Consider the following 11,522-nt stretch of genomic DNA (forward strand, 5'->3'; position numbering starts at 1 on the left):
ATCGCTACCAAAACCCCGCCCTCCGGTTCCCGCGGAGCCGGGAGTGGGGGGGGGGACTTAAAGGGGCCGCGCAAAGAGAGAAGGGAGGAGGTACGTCGTATGTAAATCAGGGGGGTGGGACCTTATTAGCAACACCTGCTGTGGGTCTGCGGAAGGAATCGGAACAGCGAGTGAATTATCTCTTTATCCTTTGTTTTAAGGACCCCCCCCATTCTCTGGTGGGGGCCCGCCCCAAAGGCAGCTCAGGGATGGGGGGCAGCTGCTGCTCTGAGCTCAGCAGGAGCCTCAGCATCAGGTCTGACCCCCAGGATCCCAAATCTCAGTAGTTTTACCCCAAACTGACCCACGGTTTAATCCTGAGACTGCTCAACAACTGGATTCCTTTCATGGGATACATTCTCATCCTCTTCTTCCTCCTCCTCTTCCTCCTCATCACCACCATCCCATCATTGCTGCACCCCACTTCCATGCTGGGGACATTCACATCCACTGAAGCTGAGCAATACACAGACACAAGCACCTACCAGCCCCTGGTACAGTCAGGGGACCCAGCTTAGTGGGACCCCCAATATATTGCCCTGATCATCCAACCTGGAGCAGCCATTTGCCTCCAGCAGCCCTGGGACTTTGGGGGCAGCACACAAAGCCACCAAGCTGCCAGCACTGCGGGACACCCCGTCCCTCTGCCAGCAGCACGGCGAGGCTTGGCAGCTCAGCTCACCCAGACCTCCACCTTCCCCCCATAGGGAGATGGCAACTGCTGCCAATGGGGCCATCTGGGGGGGTGCCAGCCCTTGGGATGGGGGTGTGGGGTGTGGAGAGGGCTGGCAGGCTGTGATCCTACCTCTGTACCCCACAGAAGGACCCCCCCCCTCATTCTCAGCCTTTAAATCCCAGCTCAGAGCCAGGCCGGGTTCCTGTTCATTTAGGGAATGCATCATCATAGACAACAGTGAGGTGATAAAGGTCGATCCCATCCCTGCCATAAAGATGATGCAGAAAAGGATAAGACACCAGGAAGAAGTGGAAGATGGGTCCAGTAGTGCTGTGGGGTGAGGAGGGGGCTGAGTGCCACCCCAAGTGAGGGTCACCAAAGAACCGATACATATCCCGAATGGGATCCGCAGGGATCACCCAGTGCAGCTCCCGGCTCCACTTGTAGCACCAGCCGAAATCTAAACCGTGTCTCTGAGCGGCTCTTCCTTCTTCGCCCTCGAGACGGCAGCAGAGGGCTGAGAAATGCTCCGGATCGGCAGAGAAAGGACGGACAGGAGGACGGAGGGATGGAGGGAGACGGTGGGACAGAAGGATGCGAGGATGGAGGGACAGAAGAAGGGAGGGACAGAGGGACATAGAGATGGAAGGACACAGGGACACAAAGATGTTGGACATGGGGATGGAAGGACAGAGGGATGCAGGGACGCAGAGACACAATAATAGAGGGATGGAAGGAAGGAGAGACGGAAGGACTGAGGGACACAAAGATGTGGTGGCACAGGGATGGAAGGATAAAGGGACACAGGGATGGACTCAAAGGGACACACAGAGGGATGGGGGGAATAAGGGACTCAGGGACTTGTAAATGCAGAGACACGAGGAGGCAGACAGAGAGGGGCAGAGATGGGGTAAAAACATGGAAGGATGGAAGGACACAGGGATGGAGGGATGCTGCAGGTCTCCCTCCTGCCTGGATCGCCACATCCCTCACCTTCCAGTACAGCCAGAAACTGATCAAGATGAGTGCTGACATGGCAAACTTGACGCTGGGCTGGTTAAGGAAACAGTCCAAGCTTATCTTGGAGATGTATTGCCAGTTGTCCCAGGGGTCCTGGAGTGGGGACACGGCAGGAAGCCTGAGGGTGTCCCCCCATCCAATGAGCTGCAGACATGGCCCCACACCCAACCCCATCAGTGGTGGCTGCAGTGGGTGCAGGAGGAGGGATGGGAGTTGGAAGAGGCAGAGCAGCATCATGGAGGTGAAAGGGTTAATGTGGAGTCGGTCCCTCAAACTGGTCAGGCTCCAGACTGGAGCCAGAAGGCTGGTGGAAAAGGACAGGGGATGTGGGACATGTGCCAGCACTCCCAGAGCTGCTCCAGCATCACCAGGAGCATTCCCAGCTATCCCAGCAGCGTCCTTCCCCAGTCCCATTGTGCTTCCTGAAGCTGCACATGGGGAAACTGAGGCACAGGGGGACTCAAAGCCCTTTGTGGCCATCCCCAGCCCACAAAGGGGCCCACCTTCCCCGTATCCCCCCCTTCCAAGTGCTCCCCATCCCCACATCCCACAGGGCCCTGCATGGTTGCCACCCCCCAGGATGATTGTGGAGGGGGGTCAGTCTGGGTTACCCTGTGTGACCAAGGGGACTTGAGCCCACCATAAAGCTCCATGTGCAATTAACCCTATTAATTAGCAGTAACGAACCTTCCTTTATCTGCTGCAGCCTTCGCTTCCCTGCTACCTCTGCAAATGCTGGGGCTGCACGTGGGGGTCTTGGGGTGGAAGGGGAAGGGGGCAGCTGGGGGGGCAGAGCTGGAGCCCAAAGTACAGCAGTGGCATCAAGTGCTTATGGGTGTGTAGCTGCCCCTGCTGGATGCACGTGTGCACACGTGTGTGTGTGTGTGTGCACACGTATGCATGCATGTGTGCATGAATACATAGGGGCTACATGCATATGGAGGGGTGCACATGGGGGGCGCACACTAATGGGGTGTGTGCGCCCCTATTTAGAGGCTGTGCACACATATGTGGTGTGTGTGCTCCATTCACAGGGTGTGCACACACGCATGTGGTGTTTGTGCTCCTATGAAGGGTGTGTGCACACGTGTGTGCTGTGCTGCAGTGCATTGGTGCACGTATGTGCATGCACATGTGTGTGCTGTGCTGCAGTGCATTGGTGCATGTATGTGCATGCACACATGTGTGCTGTGCTGCAGTGCATTGGTGCACGTATGTGCATGCACATGTGTGTGCTGTGCTGCAGTGCATTGGTGCATGTATGTGCATGCACACGTGTGTGCTGTGCTGCAGTGCATTGGTGCACATATGTTCATGCACACGTGTGAAGGATGCATGCTTTTGCACGGGGAAAAGTGCATGCAAGCACACATGCAAACACTGCATTAAAAGCACACACACGCACACAGAGCACACCCGCAACCCCTCGTGCAAACCCACGCGTGTGCAACCCGGCTCCGTGCAGCCGCTCACGAGGCCACGCGTGTGCGTGTGCCGCATCCCGGCGCTGCTGCAGCGCTGTTTGTCGGCTGGCTGCGGGCCGGGAGGCCTTGGCCGGGCCGGCAGAGGGAGGAGGAGGAGGGAAGTGCGGCTCAGACAGCGCGGCGCCAGCAAACACCTGCAAACAGCTCCGGGCACACAATGGCAAATACAGGTGGGGAACCGCCGGAGCGGCCCCGTCACGCCGCCGATTGCATCAGACTGCAGGGCTGCCAGGAGCCGGCCCGGCCACGGCACCGCTCGGGGCAGCGTTCCCAGAGCCCCCCCAACCCCCACCCCCAACCACCAACCCCATCCCCCCCCCCCCCTCTTTATTTTTTTGTTCATGGATTTTGGTGCTCCGTTCCCATCCCCGACTCCCCGAGATGAAAGCGGAGCGCATCGCAGCGCTCTCGTGTTGTTGGGGTTGGGTTGGACAGGAATGAGCTCCTCCAGTCCGTCCCAGCACCCCGCTTTGGGGGTGAAGGGGGGGGTCGGGGTGGGGGGGGTATTTTTAGCATTTTATCTTAAGAAAATGACATAAAACTCATGATGCTTTTCTATGGAGAGCACCGCAGCACAGCCCTGTGTGCGGCTGGGGGGGCAGCATAGCGTTTGTCCCCCATTATTAAAGGGGGAAGGGGGGCCTGCGACCCGACCCGGCCCCTCTCCTTCACCTCTGCCCCTCTGTGTCCAGGGCTCAGAGCTGGAGGGGGGGGTTTCTCTTCCACCCCACTCATTGCTCGTCCCAACCTCTCCAGCCCCAGTGGGGACTGGGGGGGGGGGAACACAGGGACATCCCTCCCACCCCCACTCGGCTTTTCCTCCCAGCTCAAAGTGAGCAGGGCTGGCTGGAGCCTATATTTAGCCGTCAGCGTGAGGCCAGCCCAGTTCCCAGCAGTGGTTTTCTGTGGGACACCCGCAGTTCTGTGTCACCCCATGTCACCCTGCGTCACCCCACCCATAGCTGCCGCTGGCAAGATGCTGCTGGGGGACATGAAGCTCGTGGGAAGAGCCCTGAGCCTCCCCCAGCCCCTTGTGCCTTCCTCCCTCCTCCTCTTCCTCTCTCCTGCTCACCTGGAGGCCACCAGCCACAAGGACACCCAGGTGCCACCAAGAGAATGCCAGCACTGTTCCCAGGAGCAGAGGATGACATTGCCATGGGGGTGGGGGGATATTTGGGCAGCAGAGCCCGAACTCTCCCCAGAGAACAGGATTTAGGATTGAGCCCAGCTGTGCTGCAGCCACCCCACAGCTGAGCCAGCCCCAGGCTTGGGTCACATCTGCTTCGAGGGGGGGGGTGAGGCTGGAGGGAATTAATCCAGGGAATGGAGGCATTTCAACTCCAAGCATCCCCCATCACCTCCTGAGGGACCAGGACAGATGTGGGGCACCCCCAGCATCCCCCCCCTCCTCCCCCTATGGAATGGCACAACTCTGAGCCCTAATCAGAAGCAGCTGCATCCACGAGCATCCCTTCCTTCGGGGGGTGTCACACAATCCCCCCCCCACCCCAGGATAACTCAGCAGGGAGATGCAGCAGCACTGCTCTGGGGAGGGGGAAGAAGGCAAAAGACCCAGAAAAGCCCCCCCAGCAGCATCCCCCCATCTGCTCCTCAGGGCTCAGCAATGCTTGGGGGGTTGGGGGGGGGAACCTCCACAGCTTCCATATCAGATAAGGAAGAGCAGCACCCAAAATAGCTGGCAGACACCTCCGCGGGGAGACGGCAGCCGGGGGTTAATTCCTCCCATACCTGAGCTGACATTTCAAAGCTATTAAACAATTAATGAGATTCCTACCGTAACCCTAGAAGTTACGATCCTGTGGCAGAGGGGTTTGGCCAAATGGGGGGGGGGGGGGAAGTAAAGGGGGGGGGGTGGGCTTAAAAAGCACAGGCATCAAGACGAGGTTTATTACATAAAAACAATAACTTTTATAAAAAGTCGATAAAGCAAATACAAGGCATGTCCGCAGAAATTCACCTTCCTGCACAAAAGGTACAAACGTTATACTCTAGTATAGAGCTCCACAATACACGAGGCCTCGGCCCCAGAGTTTGGTTCGCATCCGAAGACCCCCCCACCCTATAAACACCGCCCTCAACCCACCCCCCTTCTCCATATTCATCCCCCCCCCCCCGCCCCCAGCCCGTTAAACACCCTTACAAAGGACTCGCTATAATCCAAAAATATACAGACAACCACATCTTCACCAGTCAGTCTATAGAAGAAAGTGTCTCTTATCAGCGGGTCGGGGAAAAAAAATATATATAATATATATCTCAAGTCCTAAAGAAAAGTCCTAAAATAAAGCCGGGATTTGGGGAGCGCTGCTCCATAAGTCGCTCCGGGTTGGGGGCAACAGCCGCATCTCTCCCGATCTCTGGATCTTGGTGGGTATTGAAGGAGCACCCCGAGGTGAGGGGAGGTGGGTGCAGCCCCATAGCACAGCACGGGGGGGTCCGCAGCCCCATAGCACAGCACGGGCTGTTGTGGGGGGTGTCCGGGGGGGGCCGCAGCCGCCCGGCGCCGTGCAGGAAGCGGCTCGTTACCTCCGGCTGATAACGAATCGGGAACCGACGGTCGGTGCGTGTTTGCTAATTAGCGCTGGGGAAAAAGAAAAGAGCGATTATAGAGAGAATGAGGCAATAGGGGAGGCTGAGGGGGGGGTGGGGGGGGGCGGTGTGGGATTGGGGTACGGCAGAGCTAAAGGGGGAATCGGTGCGAGGTGGGTCTGGGGTACAGTGGTGCCAAAGGAGGGGGGGGAGAGAAGCGGTACGGGGTGGGTTTGGGGCACGGAGGTGTTAAAGGGAGAAGCGGTGCGGGTCGGTTTGGGGTACGACGGTGCCGTGCTGAGGGTTGTGGGGTTCTCAGGGTGGGGGTGACACTCACCTGATGGAGGAGGCGTTAGTGACACAAACTTCTCTCGTCTTTGGAGCACAGCTCGGACGCCAACTCAGCCGCCTGCAGAGAGCGGGCACACGGTCAGGGCTACTGCGGCACATCTAAGCCCCCTGCCCTCAACCCCCTCCCCAATAAGAAGCCCCCCGTACCTTAAGAGACAGTAGGGTGGCTCCCGAGGAGGGGTCTCGCCCCTTGGCCCCCTCTTCCAGCACGATCTGCAGGTCGAAGATATAATCGATGACGTGCTGGAGGATCTCCACCTGGCTCAGCTTGGTGCCCTGCGGGATGCCCGGCACCAACTCCCTCAATTTGGAATAGCAGTCGTTCATATCGTACAGTAAATTCATGGGTTCCTCCAACGCCGGGCTCTTGTTGTTGCTGCTTCGAGCTATGGCCAAACTCTGCTCCGAAAGGCAACAAACGGCCTCGTAACAGCTCCTGACCGACCGCACCGGGCTGATGGCTTTCATGGCTGGGGGTGGTCGGGGTTGGGGGGGTGTTGGATCTGATAGAGCTGAGCTTGAGACCACCGAGAACTTCGCCCTTCGATCCTGGTTCCTTCAGCTCCCGGTTCGTCCGACCCCTCCCGTTCTGATCACTCGGATCTCGCTGGAGCACTGGGGACGGGGCGGCCCAGCGGTGCCGTCTAATATGGGCGACCCATAGGCCACCCCCATTTGTATGCAAATGTCATCAAACCAAACCCATTTTTATGCAAATGACCCCCCACGCCCCACCCCCTTCATGTAAATGAAGCACAAGGAACTCCGCTCCCACCACCCCCCCCCGCCCCCCCGCGATGACCCTTGGTGGCCCCATAGGGACAAGGGGACACGGCCACGCTGATCCCATCCCACCCCACAGCATCACCCCTAAACCACCCCCCCCCCATCACTACAGACCCCCCTCCCCCCTCCATACGACCCCCCCCATATCTGTACCCCATATCACAGAGGGTTTTGCCCCCCGTTTTGGGGTAGGACGATGTGTTCCCCCCCCCCCCTTTAAGCCCCCCCCTACACACACAACTTAGAGCCGGGCGATCTGGTAGGAAATTAGTGCCGCCCTGTTCCTCAATTCGCTTCTCATATGACCTCCAGACTTTCTGGCGTCAGGAATTATCTTGTGACCAGAAGAAAAAAATTAATTGCGGTAAAGCTGAGGTTACGATGGAGAAACCAGATTTAGGTCAACGACGGAGCTCCTGAGAGCGGCAGGGAGGGATTTGGGCTCCGGGGGTGGGAGGTGGGGGGGGGGGGGAGATTTATGGGCACGGGGCTGATTCCAGCAGGAGAAACCCCCCCATTCACCCCCCCGAACACTTAAGTATGAAGGTGTAGGGCTGTGGATGGGGGGGGGGGGGGGCGGACCCCACGTGTGTGCCCACGGTGGGTGGCACTTGAAGGGGGGGGGGGGGGATATTCCCCGTGGGAGCCGCGTTGTGGATGGCTGTGAAAGTGAGGGGTGATGTTCCCCCCCCCCCCGCTCCCAGTGAAAGCAATGGGCAGCGCCCCCCCCCAGTGCATCCATGGGGTGTTTGGGGGATCTTCCACAGGGGACACCCTGGGATGCAGATAATGGGGTAGGGTGGGGGGCTGAAGCACCTGGAGCAAATCATTGCTACCCCCCCCCGCCCCCCAACCCCCTTTAAGCAACAGGGATTTGTTCCGGAGCTGCCCCAACCCAGTGCGGGGTTTTGTTTCCAACAGAGCAATGCTGGGTGGGGGGTGTGAATGGAGCAGAAAGGGGGGGGTTAGGATGGGGGGGGGGGTTGTTTCCCCATCTCACCCTCTTTACAAATTCCCTGGGAAATCACCTCAGTGCACATAGGAGAAAGCAAAAGCAGCCCCCCCCACCCCCCCCAGCTGCCTAAACCCCTATTGAATGTGCTTTGGGAAAGGGGGGGCGGGGAGGGGGGGGCACGTAGGAAGCAGCAGATAACCCCCATTGAAGCTAAAAGCAAAAGAAAAGCAAGAAAAAAAAAGCAGAAGACAATCAAATAGTTGAGATGCCCCAAACTATTTCCCGGGGGGGGCGGAGTGAAGGGAGAGGGAGGGGGCTCAGATGTGGGGGGTTCAGATGTGGGGGGTTCAGATGTGGGGTTGTGGGGGTCCCCACTCTGTTCCCATCCCCGGGCTGTGATAATGATGGGGGATGGGGATGTAGGGGGGGGGGGGGTGACACCCCTGTTTCCCAGCGGGTTGAAAGGGCAGAAGCAGAGGGTGGGGGGTGGGAGGTTGGATGGTTGGGGGGGGGGGGTTGCTTTTGTTTGCAGGGGGTTTTGTTGGCGGCCGTTCCCACAGGCCCGAACGGGGCGGCGGGACCCGCTGCCTTTGCCCAGCTGTGGCCCGGGCCCTCCAGCTGTGTTGATCTAACTCCCGGCCCCAGACAGCCTGGCGCCAGCCCTGTGCACGTCATGCATTCACATAGGGATGCGTGGCCAAGGCAACCTCCCCGCGCCATGGCCACGGAGCGTGCGAGCCCAGCCGGCACCGAGGGGACGTTTCCGTCGTCCAGCCGTCCGATGGGCCCCCCATATAGCGGGGGGGTGGGTCTGTGTTGGAGATGGGGGGGGGTCGTTTTGTATCCCCCCCCCCCACCCCATCAATCCGACCCCCAGCCCTGCCCTCCTTTGGATGGGAGGAGGAATTCTTGGCTCGGAGGAGGGAAAAGTGTGTGTGTGTGTAGAGGGGGGGGGGGGAAGGGAGAGGGAATGCTCCAGAGTGCAATGATTTCATGTTGAAAAGGGCCCACACTGTGTGTTTTATGAAGAGAAAAATAACCCCCAAAAAAGGGGCAAAAAAAGTAGCAAGACTTGGAAGCTCAGAGAGTGGGAGGGAGAAGGGTTAAAAGCCCCCCCCAGAGTGGGCACAAAGCAGAGCTGGGGGGCACCCGTGTGTGTGTATCCCCCCCCCAGCCCAGCACCTTTCCCCCTTGTTCCCATTCCCAGCACAGGACACCCCGTTGATCCCATTCCATTCCAGCCCTGCAGCTGTCCAGCACTGCGGGTATTTTATAGGGGATGCCCACAACCCCGTCCCCACAAACACATCCATCACCTTCTGCTCTTGTTCTTTAGGGTCCTGATGGGGATGATTGCTCCCTAAGGAAGGACACGCAGGTGTCAGGAGGCAGAGAGGGGTGGAAATGGAGGGATATGGGGGGGTAAGGGAGGGTGAGACCCCAATGTTCCCAAACTAAGGGGATTTGGGGGGAATTTCTCAAATTTTGAGGCCTGGAAGTGCTGGATCCACCAGGGGAGGGGATTTGGATGGGAGAGGGGAGGGCCAGAGATGTGGCAAGCACCCAAGTGAGCTACAAAGGGAAGAGCAGCTCTTCCCCAGTGGTCATCTGGATCCACTTTCGGGACAAGGACAGGGCATAAATCCCATCTCCCCATGGTCTTGGGAAGGGCCTTTGAAACCAGCCCTAATTCATGAGTAGGGGCTGGAGGGGACACAAGCAGCAGCATACAAAGCAACCACATCCATCCATCCTTCCATCCTTCCATCCATCCATCCATCCATCCATCCATCCATCCATCCATCCATCCATCCATCCATCCCTCCATCCATCCATCCCTCCATCCATCCCTCCATCCATCCATCCATCCCTCCATCCATCCCTCCATCCATCCATCCATCCATCCATCCATCCATCCATCCATCCATCCATCCATCCATCCATCCATCCATCCCTCCATCCATCCCTCCATCTCCATCCTTCCATCCATCCCTCCTTCCATCCATCGAGTTCTGGGGATGCTTTGAACACATCTGAGCTCACACCCTGAGCTGTTGCAACCAGGAGGAGGTTGGAGGAGAAACTCAGGTGGATGCTAAAGGGGAAGAAAGGATTTTCACTTCTTAACCTCTGCAATCTCCATCCCACTTTGTCCCCAGGGCTGGACCCAACCCGAAGCCACACCGGCAAGGTTTGGTAACCTCCCTGCTCCCAATGGGAGCAATTGGGGCTCCCAATGCCCCAATTCTGGAGTGTTCCCATTGGGGCTGGGCTGTAGGGTGGGCTCCCCAGCACCTAAAACTGGGGGCTCTCCTCCCCAAGGGAAGCCCGAACTGGAGCACACAGCACTGAACCATCATTAGGGTTCAGAGTGAACGCGGGGATGCATCACCTTTATGGGCAAGGAGAAGAGCGCAGGCTCTCCCAGGGGGGCTGCATGGGACAGCTTTGTCCTTCCAACCCCCCCCCATAGCACTGGGCTGGGGGCAGGGGGGGGTTGGGAGGTGGGGTGGGTCTCTGGGGGGGTTCTCACAGCCCTGCAGGGCCTCAGCAGCCGTTCCCAGCACCGGGATTCCCCACAGCTGCTTCCTGCCGCCCTATCTCACGGGCACATCTGGGGGAGCTGGGAGCAGCCCCCCCCCCCCAGCTGCTTCCTGCACTGTTCCCCCCCCCCAGGCCTGGCCACTGTTCTCACGGCAGCCCCCAAGGCCAACCGGAGCCCCCCAGGGTCCCATTTCCCCTCCCAGATGCCCACCCTGGGCCTGACCCCACTGCAGCCTTCCCACCTCCCATCTGCATCCCCTGCGGTGTTTTATTCCCCCCCATCCTACACCCTTTTGTGGCTCCCCCGTGCCCCAAAATTGGGGTGGAGCTGGATTCAGTGGAGCCCAGCGTGCTCTGTGCCACCCAACCCACCTTGATGCAGCCCTACATGGGGGTCCCACTGTGCTGTGGCACATAGGGAAAAGCAGAATCCCCCCTACTCACCCCCCACCTGCATCCCATGGATCTCTCTTCCCTTTTCTCTTGCCCATCGTTCCCCATTGCAATAGTGAGGGGGGCTGGGGGGGTGCAGGTGCACTCAGCAGGGTCTGCAGGTGTGGGGTGAGGACATGGGTGACTCACAGGCCTCGCTGCCACCATCCTCCCACGATATCCTCCCAGGGAGGTGTGGGGTGGGGGTGGGGGGCACCGCCTGCCCCATAACCCCCATCCATCCCCACACATGTGGGGCTCTGCAGCTCTGAGTGGGGAAACTGAGGCAGAGGGATGGGCATGACAAGGGGGCGGGCAGAACTGGGGGGGGGCTCTGCTTGTACCCTCCCCATCCCCACTATGCTCAGCTCCCACCTGTGATCCCACACAGCCCCAGGATGTGGCTCTGCCTCCTTCCACCCACAGACACCCTTAAAACACCCTTAAAACACCCTTAAAACACCCTCCCCCCCCACCTCATCCACCCTTTGGCCCATGCTGCCCACCCTCAAATCACCCCAACCCCAGCCCGGCTGATGGAGGGGAGGCACCAAACAAACCCCACCTCCATCTCACCCCTCCATCAGCCCCAAATCCACCCCAAAAAGGGCCGAACCCCCCTAAAAAAGCCTCGTCCCATGGAAAAAAAGACGGGGCAAAAGCACGGCGTTATCGCGGCCCCATC

At 59.0% G+C, this 11,522-nt stretch overlaps 1 protein-coding gene across 1 annotated transcript; it reads right to left on the reverse strand.

Moving 5' to 3' along the window:
* Window positions 1–5,124: 5,124 nt before the first annotated feature.
* Window positions 5,125–6,737, reverse strand: ID3 (inhibitor of DNA binding 3). The gene is made up of 3 exons (XM_015883754.3): window positions 6,268–6,737; window positions 6,107–6,178; window positions 5,125–5,821 (listed from the first exon to the last, which is right to left on the reverse strand). The coding sequence occupies exons 1-2, from the start codon at window positions 6,586–6,588 to the stop codon at window positions 6,122–6,124; spliced, it is 378 nt and encodes a 125-aa protein (XP_015739240.1). The 5' UTR covers window positions 6,589–6,737; the 3' UTR covers window positions 5,125–5,821; window positions 6,107–6,121.
* Between the last annotated feature and the right edge of the window lie 4,785 nt (window positions 6,738–11,522).

This window comes from Coturnix japonica, chromosome 17, assembly GCF_054131305.1.
Source record: "Coturnix japonica strain WE chromosome 17, WE-NBRP24, whole genome shotgun sequence".
Taxonomy (NCBI): Eukaryota; Metazoa; Chordata; class Aves; order Galliformes; family Phasianidae; genus Coturnix; species Coturnix japonica.